Genomic DNA, 15,928 nt, shown 5'->3' with positions numbered 1-15,928 from the left:
AATTGACAGCAATGCGGGTATTCTAGTCTATATGTATGCTTGATTTATCAGAAAGTAGTGAGAATGTTATATCAGGTATTCTAAAAATAGTGAGTCTTTTGCACATGAGACAACATGGGTGTCCCAAATTTCAGGGTATGTGAATCGCAACATATCAGATTTAACGTGATTTGACAGTTGAAGCTAGTAGATGTGCAAAATGTATTTGAAATTTTATAGTCAGACGTAAGGAATTGTGCTGTGAAGAAGGGTGAACGTTCTGCAAAACTGCGGTACATTTTACAATTTTATTTCTGTAATGGCTCAAATACGAAGGCCCGTTAAGAAATTTATGCTGTTTATGGGCAAGATACAATATCAAAATAAGGTTCTCAACGACCTGGGAAACTGGGAGAAATCAGGGAATTCAGCGTACTCTTAAAACATCGTGGAAAAGGCAGATAATTTCATGACAAGTTGAAAAAGAGTTGCAAAAGTCAGAGATAAATATGGATTCGTATTTCACAGAACCCATTTCGTTTCTTTATCGGGCTACTTGGTAGGGGTATTTTATAAAATAAGTTGGTTTATTTTGCAGAACTTTTCTACTTATATACACACACACACACACATTATATTCTTCTATATGCTTAGTAGATGAGGACTCGTGACGGAAAAAATACAGTTTATATATTACGTATAGACGTACAAATTTGTACTTGTATCCTGGAAAACCTAGAAAAGTCAGGAAATTCGTGCTTGCTAAATACATGAGAACCCTGCAAAAGCAACACACACACACACATACAGAGAGAGAGAGAGAGAGAGAGAAAATCAGTCGCTTTGGTTCAGGAAATTTCGATATCCAAAATGCTCCTCGCAGTGGGCGACCAATCACAACAAAAGTGGTGATGTTCTGGCGAAAGTCAAGCAAGACCTGCATATAAGCATTCTTGATATCACCAAGAACCTAACATCCACCACCAATTAGTGTTAAACCATTTGGAGAAAGCTGCCTACGGAAAGAAGCTGGACGTTTTGAATACCACATGATCTGACTAGAAACATTTACACGATCGAATTTCTTCCTCGAATTTGAAACGTAACGAACTGGAACCATTTCTGAAGCAGTTGATCACAAGTAATGAAAAATGGATAACCCACGACAGCGATGTGTGTTTGAAGATAGTGGTTAAAGCGATGTGACAAAAGTCCACACTGACGCCCAGGAAGATTACGCTATGAGTTTGGTGGGATTAGAAGAGCAATCATGCATTACGAGCTGCTGCCACCGAGCAGAACGATAGACATGGATCTATACTGTTGATATAAGCAAATGCACCTAGCAGTTCAAAAGAAATGCTAACTAGTTAAAAGAAAGGGTGTCATATACCACGCTGAAAACGCCAGACGCCTACGTCTTTAATTACCCGTCAGAAATTGGAAGAAGTTAGTTCTGAGATTTTAATGCATCCGCCATATAGCTCGGACCTGACACGGTCAAAATATCAATTGTTTTGGTCTACAGAATTCCCTAAATGGTAAGTTGGTTTCAAAAAGACCTGTGAACTGTGTGTCACAATTTTTTGACCACAGAAGTTTTGTAGGAAAGGGATTATAGTGTTGCCGGAAAAATAGCATAGGCTATCTGACTAAATGGTGCATATGTGGTTTCATATTATTTTCAAATCATAGTAAACGTATTCTCAACATCGACTTCCAAAGGCCCAATACGTTTTGGACAACCTAATGTCACGACACGAAAAAAATATTAAGCGTTGTCGCTAAATGTTTAGATAGGAAGAACAACAAAACGGGATTTGAGAAACATAAGAATTAAAGAACGGAAAGCAGACATTAATATGATTTTTTTTAGTTTAGCATTCTGCGGTTATGCCCTTTAGGCTAAAGAAGACGGACAATTAATGAAAGTAAATGATTGTGAAATTTTTTTCTGCTTTCCCAACGGAAATGGAATCCAGAACCATGTGTACCAAAGGTTCACGCGCTAGTCACTAGATCAGCTGGGAGGGCTAAAACTAGGTGTAAAGCATTTAAGTAAGCGCTTTCCATGTATATTTGTTAATAAAAGAATCCAAAAGTGAAGAAGGATATTGTTTTACAGTCTAAATTTACGACCGTCTGTTTGTAAGAAGTCGTGACAATGCACTTTGAAAGACGTGAGGACAAGTGAAACTGCACTTGTGTTATAGTACGTAGGTTGAAAATGCAATAAAACAATGTATTAGCCTATACTTTTATTTACAGAAGCGATCATTTATATATATATTGAGTAGGATTCCCAAATAACTACAGCACTTTAGGATTTGCGCATGATCCATTCACTTGCTTTAGTTATGAAATTCGCAACCACCACACAAAACTGTGACAGTGTAGTAGTTGCCACAGTGCTGTTACGAATGCAGTTAATTCCCAGAGTAACAGCTATATTAATACAGTACATAGAACTTTTGGAATATGATCAGTGGTGGGACATCATTATTTATCTGCAAATGCCAGATGTCTGATATAGAGAAGTTACACGAATTATATTACCAACAGCTCATGCGGTAATTGTTTGCAGTACAATAAATACATTAGGTATAAATGATAAATACGGGGCAATATCGAAATACCGTGCTCAATGTTCGCATTTTTACGGGGAGAAGGGTTAAGGGAAAGCTTTCTTCTGTAAAGAAACGAAAGTATCGCTAGGAAATATGTTCATATGAACGTGTACTGCAAAATATACTGCAAGTGTGATAGTTCTATTCCCAAGTACAAACCGTCCTGTAAAATCCCCTTAATTTGTGTACTGACTATAAAAAGTAAAGTTATTACAGTAAGAACGCGCAGCGTTGTTATTAAATACAAAAGTGACGCTTGACTTCCAAACTATGTGAATTCAGTACTCAAACTTGAAGTAGTACATGTAGAACTACTGGTTACAGTATAGTAATAAGATCAAAGATAGAACCTCATTCTCGGGCACTGAATCCATATCAAAAGGCCAGACCTACTCGTTTGGCAATAAATGTGGAAATCGGGAATGGTTAATTTGAACCACTTTCTGTTTGTATACAAAGTTAACGGAGAGGGTAGAATCTACTTTTGGGAAACTGAATTGATTGCAAGAAATCGCATCTCTATCTCTCACTGTTTTTGCTCTATGAAAATTGGTATTGAAACCGGAAGTAGTAGTAAATTTGAACCACTTTCGGTTTCGGTAGAGTGTTACGGGTTGCGAAGACACGTTCTCTTAAGAACCTGAATCGATTTAAGAAAATCACTTGGCGCTATTTATGATAATTTTTGTTGTATTCAGATAAGTGTTGAAATTAGAAATGGCTAATTGGAACCATTTCCGGTTTAAATATTGGGTTAACGAAGGAGGTAACCGTACTCTTTGGACGCTGAATGGATTGCAAAATGCCAGATTTCGATATCTTACCATTTTTGATATACAGAAATCAAAGTTGAAACTGGAAGTACTTGTAAATTTCAACCACTTCCGGTTTCGATCGCAGAAAACCATTAGTTGCTTTGTTCTGTGGCGATAAATGATATTGGAAATGGTTAATTTGATCCACTGTTGGTTTGATAGAAGGTTAACGGAGGACATGAAACGTATTCTTGGGATGCTGAATCGATTGTAAAAAGCCGCATCTCGAAAACTTACCGTCTTTCCGATATAAAATCAATATTAAAACCGGAAGTAATAGAAAATTTGAACCATTTCTGGTATTGGAAGAGTGTTTTGTATAGTCATTATATTTTGTCTTGAGACTGAATATTTACCCCCTCCCCTCTTAAAAAAAAACTTGCTATCTGTTACCGTTTTTGATCTATAGTGATAAATATTGAAACCGAAAATGGTTAATTTGAATAACTTTCGATTTGAATAGAGGGTTAATGGAGCAAATGGGACCTATTCCTGAGACTTTGAATCAATTGCAAAAATTCGCTTCTTGATATCTCTGATACCTGTCGACACACGGACGGACGCACAAAGTTGTTCTATAAGACTTCCAACATTTATCCTTAGCAAAATTTAGAAGTCTAAAAATGTAGGTAGAATTCACCAATCATGATGGTTATGGAAGAGATTTTCTGTCTACAGTACTGTATCGCATATTCATTTTCAATTGTAGGTATTTTCTGTGATAAACATATGAACGGAAAATTATTCCCGCCCTTATGAAGAGATTATACTGAAACAGGAAGGGGGTGGGATAAGGCTGTGTCTGTATCAATGTCCGCGAAAGGAAAGGACAAAATTGTTCGTATTACAGTTTCCTTTATTATTATTATTTTATTGTAATCTTAAATTATTACTATTAGCTATTCTACAGTTATACATGAATCATGTGATAGCTTCATGGTAAGAATGAGGCAAGATGGATTTTTTTTTTTCTACGTGCAGGTTATTTTAAAATATAAATTCCGTCAGTATCTACTGACTTCTTAGAGAGATAGTCGAAAGCATCGTCAGGAGGGGATAGATTTTTCATAAGTCAGATTTGTTTGTAAATGAACTGTGCCTTCAGAAATACACTTTTTTTTTCTCATAAAAAGACAAATTTTTGTCTGTATCTAACCTATGTCGTAGAAAATATTAATAGTAAATATTTTCAAAGTACGTTTTCAATAGAGTACTATTTTTGCCACTGGGATGTAAGTTTATAATTTTCTCTCAATTTTTAAAATCTTTTTGGTTTGGTTGGTCCTTAGTCGGCGTACATGAAGATCTCACCTTAAAATGTGAGAAAAGCCAAAAATTAAGAAATACGTTGAACACTCGATAGAAGAAAAATATTAAATTGATGTGTGTTTGAACCTTGTAATCCAGACTGTCGATGCGTGTCATGGTCAGTTGAACTGACATCAAATGAACCAGCAAACAAAGTTTGAACTAATATCTGTCGGCGATAGTAGATAGAATGCACATACCAAACCACAGATTTCGCGGCCTGAATTAAACCTTGGACTCTATGCGGTGTCCGGGAAGTCCTCGTACTTCTAGGTTGGAGTATCACAGAGAACAATGTCAGAGTAATTTTTAGTTGTGGTATTAATAACACTGCATTCATGGCTGCAAACCACTGTTGGTATCCCTGCGTTCAAGGTCACATGAAGTATTTCAATTGTGAAGCTATGGTTGACATGAGTGGTTGCATTTACACATTTGAACGGTTAGTGTCATGTGTGTGGATGCATGAACGACGACACATAACCCAATCAATCAAAGGTAATGACTGCGTTTTGAGATTGCATTGGCAAGAAACTATCTCGTAAAGCAACCCTGCTTGATTGGGAATTGATTGTGTTTGCTTCAGGATATATAAGACAGATCACGTTGTGACGTAAGACGACGCTTGATGAGACGTGCTGCAATCGCTTAGTCAATGGCTGCGGGGCGGCGTCTGCAACGAAATTGCTTTGCAAAAATTAAATAGCGTAAACTAAAACTACACTGGCATTGCTGTGAAGTACTCAAACCTACGGATACAGGGACATTTCGGACACCCTTATGTCACTTGTGAAAGGAAATGGTTTCGTGTGATTTACCTTGGATCAGAGCCCTGCACGGGCCGGTCGCGCCCGGAATGTGCCCGGCCCTTCCCGTTTCAAGTATCAAACTGAACCGGGCACATGTATTTCCGGGCCGGCCCGGACACTCTGAAAGACGGATCGGAAACTAATGTTATCTTTTTTTTTATGTCCTCCACTACCCTGCCTTTGCCGTGTTCGTACGATCTTACTGTCAGCCTATGTTAATCGTAATGTGTTTGGGAAACTGACTCTTTATCCAAGACTGCAAAGTACTGTAATACTACTACTATTACTACTTCTACTAGTACTACTACTACTATTACTACTACGACAACTGCTAATACTACTACAACTGCTACGACTTCGCGTCAGAGTTGACATGTCTGGTGGTACCGAATTTACCTTCTAAGTACAGAAAAAAACGGAGAAATACTAGTTATTATGGCCGGTCTGCGTAGAATGTGAACCGATGCTTGATCTACGAGGGACAACGGTGGCTCAGTAGGAAAAGCACTCACATCTGGTGCTAGAGATCGTCGGATTAATCCCTGCTTGTGCTATGTGAGCTTTGTAGTGGATAAACACCGTGTGCGTGGGAGTTTCCGGGATTGTCCCGCTTCCTTCCACTGTTTGCATTCCACCAATTCATCCCATCATCACCCATACGGCCTGAACCGTAGTTACCTAAAGAACGTATGATAAAGTCAAGTACTTGACCTACTAAGTAGAATTTGGTACGCTACCATAAGACCACGGAGGCCAAAACCGTGAACTGGCGTGCCCATAAGATCGGTGCAATTTGTAGTAATGTTCAATTAGCAAGGCAAATACCGAATGGTGTTACATGTTCCTGTATTGTTTATAGTATGATACTACAAATATAACAAAATATAATTATGAAATAAATCACCAAGACGCCAGTGTCGATTAGGTGTTCCTGGAACAGTGGCTCAGTGGTTTAGCGTTCACCTCGGGTGGATGGGGTCCCTGGTTCGATCCCAGCTCCCGCCAAATGAACTTTGTGGTGGACAAACACCGTGTGGGGAGTTCTTGGCATTCTCCCGTTTCCTCCCACTTTATTCATTCCACCATTTCATATATTTCTCATCATCACCGTCTCCTTTAGCCTAGCCGGCATAACTGTGGGATGTAAAACTCAAAGATTTCATTTGCATTGTTTTGTTTCCGTATTACTAGTAATAGCAGTAGTGGTATTCGCTGTCGTATTAGTATAGTAATGATTAGTAGCAGTAGTGGTAATAGTAATAGTAGTAGCAGCACTAATGAGTGTAGTATAAGACTTTTACGTCCATGAGCTGTATTTATTGTATAATAAACATGGCTGGACAGAGCAAGCACAGATAACAAATACAGACAGAATAGGGGTATAGAAAACAAACCTTGGGTAACTTTTCACACGATTTTCCCATTCAAGAAGGACAAATAGCCATTGCAATATTATGACGACACATTTCTCATTTTCCATTGCATATTGAAGGATTGACTTGACTTATCAGCTTGGTGTTCTCAGGCCGGTTACGACCGGCTCGAGATTCGGGTCGGTTCGAGCCGGGCACAGAATACAGATCCATCCGGGTCGGGCCTGGGTTTGCAGGGCTCTGCCGTGGATAGCTTCCTTAGAACTGAAGTCGCTACGGACACGTGCTATACAAACCCAGGGTGTCTTAATTTATCTTTAGACGCACCCATGTATATTTAAAAAATATAATCTGACTAAGCAAATTACTTTTACTAAATAATAGTGTTACAGTTTCGGCAATGGATCATTGCCTTCATCAGACATACTAAGGCAAAGAAGTTCCAAAGCTAGAATGAACGCCATTCATTTAAAATGGACAATAAGATAATGCACTTGCATTTAAAAAAATAAATAAATTTTATATTGTTGGCAACATTCATGCAATGTTTAGGACTGTTGACACGGACAACACTGATCAATTACAAGATAGGTGACACTCCTCTCCCCCTCCGACCCATATTTACTTAGTACTTTTATTACGTTTCTACTGGTTTCTAATGCATAAGGGATGTGGAGATGAACGAAAAATAAGGCACACTGTTATAATATGAAGCAGGTCAAATTTCAAAAAAGTTTCCTAACTTTGAACGAACGTTGAGTGGCATGAATGTGTAAATAAAATATGACAAATAATATATCTATAAACAATAATTATGTAATTGCAACAAAGTAATGATAATAGGAGACGCAGTTATAGGTTGTGCAAAAGTCTGTGTATTCAGATATTCTGCTTGAACGCAGCAAAAGAAAGTCACAAATTTTATGACTATGACTTCTTACTCTATAAATAATATTATCGCTTTCTTCCTTTTACTTTCTTTTTCTTGTCTTTCTTTTTTTTTATTTATTTATTTTTTTTTTATTAGTGACAGGTTGATGAAGGTCTTGCTAGAACTCAGGCCGCTTGAACTCCTGCTCATGTGTGTTCAGAAGTCCACGTAATAATTTGTAGGAGACATTCGTGAGGAATTCTGAAAATAAACACTACCTTTAAGTGTATTACTTCAATTTATACATAAAATATACTTCAGTATTAATACACTACGTAGAAAGCATATGCACTGTCATATTTGGAAAATCACATAATCAAATTGCTTGAAGCATATTGAATACTAGATACAGCTTCACTGATACGTCACATGATAGTAGAGTTCCTCGTTAAACACCATGCTATTAACAATAGAAATGCAAGGGTGGTTATTCTCGAGTCTTTCACATGGTAAGTGGTGCTTGAGTTTTTCATTCTTTGGAGTCCATTGCACCCGTCGCCTCTGCAAGTTTCAATGCACGTCTTCAGTTTATCTCCTTCCATTGTGTATCCATCGTGGCACTCGTAGCCTATCTCAATTGGACTGCATGAGCGGTGAAGTCTCACTAGTGTATCTGAAAATAAACACACCAAAATATTAAACAAACAAATAAGGGGTTTACGCTGACTACAAATTTAATAAAAAATATTTAAAATAATAATAAGAAGTTAAGATTTTAGATTAAACCAGTTAATTAGAAAAATATTTTATTTTTTGTTGACCTTTGAAAATTTATTGCAAAATTATAAAGTTAGGCATTTCGTATGAAGAAGTTAGCGCGAAATCTTAGCAGCTGCGGAGATAAAATGGAGGACACAAAACATACATGGAAAGCTGAACTCAGGTTCTTCATTATTACACAGGACTTCTAACAATCATCTTTCAAGAACATGTAAGAATTAATTTTAATTTTAATTTACGTAATTAAAGAATTGTAGTTCGCCCGTACCTAGATCAAACCGTTAGAATGACTAAAACGAATCACCCTCATTTGGAAATGTTGTCAAACTTGAACTAAATATGACTTGTGCGATTCTTCTCGGTAAGTATCTGAATCTGACAGACCATCTAACGATGTGCATTGTACTTTTGAAACCTTTCTTTACTTTTTTGAATATTAATTCTGCAATCTAATGGATATATATCGTAAGTATTTTAAAACATATGTTATAGAATAAGAATTGTGAAAGTACAGTATGTATCATTGTTCAATATAATGTAGATTTAATACACACAGATGTGAGCTGATCCCAGAAGGGTATTATGAATTTGCTCTAAAAATCGGCACGTTTTACGTGACAAATTGTGCCTTATAATCTACCCATTACGTTTGCCTTACCACAGAAATTGGTTTTCATGTTAAAATTTCTTAAAGTTGAACTTGGTTAATTTTTAAAAGTTTGTTTTTCATGCAATAGATGCTACATAAAATTTACTCTAATTATAATGAAATGATTCATTATATATATATATATATATATATATATATATATATATATATATATATATACAAACTATCCAGAAAAATAGCGAAAGTAACGCTTGGCCTGCCACTTGGCGAAATTATTTTACGAAGCTACGAGTATTCCAGTGAAGTTATAGCTAATTCTTACTTAATCTAACTTGTATAAATATCTTGTTATAATCTATATCTTTTGTCATATTGATGATAGACCTTCACTTTGGAAACAGTTCTTTTTCTCCGCTACAGAGTGCTAGGTTTCTGGGCTGATATGGAATTCTTTAAGTATCGAGTTTATAAAAATAGAATGAAATTGCCAAAATAAAAATGAGTGCTCGAGTATTTAATTATTTAATGCAAAGGCGAGCAGGAAAACAAAATAACTTTTACTTATAGGAATAAATGTGGAAATCGATTGCTACCTCCTAGATCTCTTGCAAAACAGCTAATAAGACACTTATGGGTGTTGACCCCGAACTTAAGATTGTCTAAAGGACTAACTGTTGCTAAGATTAATAAATCCTATTTTTTGTGTGCAATTACTGAATTTTCGGGGGTCGAGGCTGCAATTTTTTAAATGAATGGATTAAGGGTTTGTATATGTTTTAGGTAAGTAACAACGAAGATAGGAGCTAAGTTATATGGTTAATACCTTCCTCAAAGTGTTAATTAATAATTCTCTCCATTTTTTTTTCCATTCCCACTTCTTTTATGGCAACAAAGCGTACTGCTGGCAGTTTATAGATGTTGCCATATTGAATTAAAAATCCATAACTGAAAAACATTGATTTGAACTTATTACGAGATATGAATCTACAACTTAATGTGGATCCGAACTACATAAGCTTTCATGGGAACTGAACCCTGGTCTCCCGCGCTAATTATGAAAAGCTGATATTGTAGTAATAAATGATTTTTGAAAATTTTGCGAGTCTTTGTATATATGTTCTCTTTTACCTTTCTATAGTATAATCTTGCATGTCTTCATTCGTATGTAGTATGATTCGTATACAGGCTCATATTTACGCACGAGCCCTGGGCGGCAAATTTCCAGGGGCAGCGAACTGTACTAATATAATTCTTAAAGGAAGAACGCGAAATTTCCCTAGGCCCAGTATGCTTTTCAATCTGTATGACTTCTGCAAGACTTCTATCTCTTTATTTTTATGTAGTTTTCTCCTAAGTGTTTTAGAAAGCTAGATATTGCACGGTACCACTATTTTTGGACGTTCCTTAATTATTGTTCTTGTATTCCTTTTAGTCTTTTAGTATCTACTTTTCTTGTCATATCCATCGACTTCTACTGTTGTGTGTTTTTTTTTTCTAATTTTGTTTTCACGTTCTTTTCTAATCCTTAAATCTGTACGCTCTAATACAAAGTAATAATAATAATAGTAATAAAGTTAATCCAAATGTTTCTTTTAGCCACATGAAGTATCCTTATGCATGTATTGATTACGCGTATTGGATTTCCGGCAAACTGGCTACATATTTATAGTTTTTCGTTAGATGGTTACATCAAGGTAATTCATAAAACCGTCTTTATTTTCCTCTACTGTTACCTTTATTTATTTTTGTATCTATATTTTTTATTCTAACAAGCACTGTAAGTCATTTTTATGTAAGAAATTTGTATCACTTTCCAGTCTATACTATTTTGTATAGTTTAATTCTTTTGAGCCCAATATACTGTATTAGTTCCGAAACTATTTATGACTATATTTGCCAGTATTGCAGACAGAGAGTTGTCCATACCTAATCCTTTTAATTTATAAACCAGTTTGTCGAAAATAAAATAGTTAGTATTAGGACTTACAACATTTCTCAGAAGTATAATTTGAAATGTGTACTAAAACCACCACCTGGCCTTACAAAAACATATAGGCAAAATCCTATATAAAATTAAATATCCAAAAGCTTTTGAAATGTATACTTACAAATCATACTACACACGCAGAAAAATATTACTCTTTGAATACAAATAAAGGCAATCTAAATACGACATGAGATGATATAGAAAGGTAAAAGCAAAAAATATTAAAGACTCTAAAGGTTAAAGACTGGACTATATAACTAACCCATTTATGTTGTTTACCAGATTTTTTTAATGAGTCGGGGAACAATCTTCAACTTCAACCATAGAGTATACATGGAAGTGATAGCTTCAGGGACGTGCTTTTTCAAAAACTTTTTTTTTTTTTTCGGAAACCATGTCACTTCAATGAAACACCAAAGCACCCATATTGATTGACTTTTTGCTTACTTCTTTGTGCTATTGGGTACCGGTAGTGTACTTCATGTGCATTATTTTCAGTACATCAAAAAGTAGAACAAAAATAGATTTTAAGTACCGTGGTGAATTTATTTAAGGACTAACATGCGTAAAGTGCTTACCGTTCCCTGCTATATATTCCCTGACGATCATACAGTAAGGAGCTTCATATTCGCACGTCTTCGGAGGTGGTGGCCTGTCAATACAGTTGCTGGAGCTCTCTGAGAGACATTGGACACAGCGGAGTCCTGCAACTGAAAGACAAAATGGTCAATTCACCCGTGCCAAAAAAAGAATGCACAATTACACTTTCTTTCGTTTCTCTTTCCGCTAATATGCACCAAATTTATTTTTAGTGATCGTGTGGGGAGAATTGTACGTTAGAGTGAAATTTCAGCTATGTTGACGGTAGTCCTCTACCAGAAGGGTACGTCCTGCCGAATTGTTAGAAATGGAGTGGTTAAAGATGGAACCAATTCTCCCTGTAGTCATATTGATCGAACCCATGGTAATTGCTACGGCAACTTTGACAGTGACTTTATTGGCTGGGATACTGCTGTGTGGAAAGCAACGCGAAGTTGCCATTCTATTGTTCCCTAGTTCTCAGCAGAAAAGGAAGGATCTTCTGCAGGGCAAGATGGCCCGGGGATAAAATGTACTTCCACGCAGATTTTCGGGAAGAGGTATCTTGAGTAAGACTATTGAACGAGGGAGTAACAATATGGGAAAAATAGTTGGAAGAAAAAGAAAAAGAGAAGAAACAACTATACTAATGAAAGGAGGAAACAACCGATGTTTTTATTTTACATGCCAAATCCTTTATAGGTGTGAACTCTAATGCAAAGAGTTAAGAAGTGACAGACTGGACCGGGACCTCCGTGTATTAAAGTTTCCAAGCTGATGCTGTCGACAATTCTCTGTCCGTTAGTGCTAAAACGATATTCCACATACGGTAAGAAAACTGGTAAGTTTGACAGCAATGAGTATGCAGAAACTACAAAGAACAAGCAATAAATGTTCACAAACAATGAGCTATATGGATAATAATTCTCGAGTAACTACAGCAATTATCATTGTTTAACTTGATGTCATTCATGTAAATAGTACTTTCATATATTGTAATCGGTTAACTATATGTAAATATAATACATATTAATCATTCTCGACATGTTCTATACCGAGGCGCGATCTGCACTGTATTTGATACATGGAAGGCTATGAATACAATACAATAAGATAGAATTTTCGCGTTTCAGACTAATCCTAGGATATTTTTGAAGAACATTTCACTGTCGAGTAGATCTAGGGACGCAAACGTTCCACTGTTCCAAAGAAAGTGACTGCTAGTACGTTAACGTGTGCAGCAAGTACGCCAATAAGATTCAAGAAATAATTGTTGCAGTGAATGAATTGGCATTCCGTATCAAAGTTTAAACTCCAAAATATTGATCGGCTATGGTAGCCTGGTTGTCATACACTTGACCTCTGCAATAGTGAATGTCAAGTACATCACGTTGGAGTAGTTAGTTCAATATATCGGCAGAAATGCTATCGGCTGTCTTCCCCTCAATGGCAAGGAAATCAATAAATGTTTCCTGAATTTGAACTTAGTTTCGCTGTATCTCCACATATCAAATAACTTGTGACAAATTCTCCACTAGAAAGCAATCGTAAGTTGAATCAAATACTGAAGTCTCTCGTGCTTTTCACAACTTCAAGTAAATGCTGAGGAACTTTTACTCCGAGAAGGCTGATCAATTAGTTTTGAATATCAAGAGAAAAGTAAGACAATTCTCTTTGTTCTACCTTCATCGTGGTTATTAAATCGATATGTGCTTTCATGATACGATCAATTTTCGACAGAAACTTCATTAGATTTAAAAAGTTTCCCGGATTCAGATTTTCAGTTAGAGATTATCTGTCCCTGCAAAACGGAAGGTTTTGTCCAAAAAAGCTAATACTGTAACTATTTCCACATCTTCTCTTATAGGCCAAAAGCAGGGGTGCCCACAAGGGGGGGCTATGACGCAAACTGCGTCATTGAAATATTTGGGGGGGGTTAAAATCTATATAAATATGTTTGATGAGGGGGGGTAACATTAATCGAAAAGAAGATTTTTTCATGGAAGAACACCTACGGATAGACAATTGGGGGGGGGTGCGTCATAGACATAAGGGGGGGTGGGCACCACTGCCAAAAGCACACTCGAAATGGGCTGGTATACGCAGTATGTCATACCACCACTTCTTTATTACATTAACATTCACACTGGCACTTTTACAGCAAAAATTTTATACCGGTATACTACGTAATTTTATTCATACGGATTTAAAATTCCATAATAACCATTACCGTATTTTCATCAAGTGTTAAGAAAAGGAGAAAGAAGAAAAGAGTACCTGGAAACTTCTTGGCGACTGCTAGTCTATATACTTGTCTATGTACTTAAAATTTCTCCCCTTTGTGCTGATAGTTGGTTGGGCTATCTGGATAAAGCTCAATAATATAGTAACAATCGAAATATATTTCATTGTTATATTTAGGGCAACCCAAAAGCATAAAAAGCATAATAGCAATTTATACATATGGTTGGTACCTTGAACATGGTTGAGATTGTCTAAGGGTCCAGAAGAAACTAATTTTAAGAGCATAATAAATCATGATTTTAGAAAATAAAGCATAATTTAAAATATATAATACAATTCTTGGAAAATTCTGTTTAAGTGCAAGTTTAACATACTATATTAATATTTTTTGAAACCAATATTTATAATGCAAAATCATTGAGAACGTAACAATGCAACAATGAAAAGCTTATTTTTATTTCTGTAAACTTTTCGGTGTAATCCTTTGATGTGGAGACAAAAAAAGGAAAGAAGAAAACTTTCCACCAACAATGAATAGTACACAAGAACTCCATACTATATTGTTATGTATACCTCTTGAACTTGAGAACTTTCTGTATTTTTTGGTGGCATCTTTTACTTTCCTTTTCTGTATATATGCACCTCTGAGGCGCACACAAATGATTAAAAAAAAGAAAAACTGACTCAAGTAAAGGTCGGTCAAGATGGAGTTCCACATCGCCATTTACAAAAATAATTTATACCAGTGTTTTGTACTAGTTTTGTACTGTTTTGTACCAACAATAAAAAGTTTTGTACCAGTCCCAAAATGTCCCAAATTTTAGATTTTAGTGTGGAACTCCAACTTGAACTCTGAGTTCTACATTCGCCGATTTGCATCAAAATGCCCTCATTACATAAAGAAAGTTTTGTACTGTTTTGTACCAACAATAAAAAGTTTTGTACCAGCCCCAAAATGTCCCAAATTTAAACTTCTAATTTGAGAAACATAAACAAATCTCAGTCCCATTAACACATATATCAATGATAATGGTCCCATTTGATAAAGAAAGTTTTGCACTGTTTTGTACCAACAATAAAAAGTTTTGTACCAGCCCCAAAATGTCCCAAATTTAAACTTCTAATTTGAGAAACATAAACAAATCTCAGTCCCATTAACACATATATCAATGATAATGGTCCCATTTGATAAAGAAAGTTTTGCACTGTTTTGTACCAACAATAAAAAGTTTTGTACCTGTCCCAAAATGTCCCAAATTCCACATTCTAATGCTGAACACTAAGGTCAAGTTGGAGTTCCACATAGCCCGATTTCTTTCAAAATCGTCTCATTAGATAAAGAAAGTTTTGTAATGTTTTGTACCAACAAAGAAAAGTTTCGTACCTGTCCCAAAATGTCCCAAATTCCACATTCTAATGCTGAACACTAAGGTCAAGTTGGAGTTCCACATAGCCCGATTTCTTTCAAAATCGTCTCATTAGATAAAGAAAGTTTTGTACAGTTTTGTACCAACAATAATAGGTTTTGTACCTGTCCCAAAATGTCCCAAATTCCACATTCTAATGCTGAACACTAAGGTCAAGTTGGAGTTCCACATAGCCCGATTTCTTTCAAAATCGTCTCATTAGATAAAGAAAGTTTTGTACTGTTTTGTACCAACAATAAAAAGTTTTGTACCTGTCCCAAAATGTCCCAAATTCCACATTCTAATACTGAACACTAAGGTCAAGTCGGAGTTCCACATAGCCCGATTTCTTTCAAAATCGTCACATTAGATAAAGAAAGTTTTGTACTGTTTTGTACCAACAATAAAAAGTTTTGTACCTTTCCCAAAATGTCCCAAATTCCACATTCTAATACTGAACACTAACGTCAAGTTGGAGTTCCACATAGCCCGATTTCTTTCAAAATCGTCTCATTAGATAAAGAAAGTTTTGTACTGTTT

At 35.9% G+C, this 15,928-nt stretch overlaps 1 protein-coding gene across 1 annotated transcript in view; it reads right to left on the bottom strand.

The window, feature by feature from the left end:
* Positions 1–8,061: 8,061 nt before the first annotated feature.
* Positions 8,062–15,928, bottom strand: part of LOC145686225 (uncharacterized) — a 149,638-nt gene continuing 141,771 nt past the window's right edge. The window contains exons 3-4 of the mRNA XM_081759298.1: positions 11,738–11,869; positions 8,062–8,455 (exon numbers count right to left, since the gene is read on the bottom strand). Coding sequence (XP_081615424.1) covers positions 8,208–8,455; positions 11,738–11,869 — 380 coding nt within the window. The 3' untranslated portion in view covers positions 8,062–8,207. The remainder of the gene's footprint in view (positions 8,456–11,737; positions 11,870–15,928) is intronic.

This window comes from Thermobia domestica, chromosome 5 (genome assembly GCF_964235325.1).
Source record: "Thermobia domestica chromosome 5, izTheDome1.hap1.1, whole genome shotgun sequence".
NCBI classification, from domain to species: domain Eukaryota; kingdom Metazoa; phylum Arthropoda; class Insecta; order Zygentoma; family Lepismatidae; genus Thermobia; species Thermobia domestica.
Note: the sequence above shows the minus strand (reverse complement) of the source record. Positions and strands in the feature narration are given on the sequence as shown.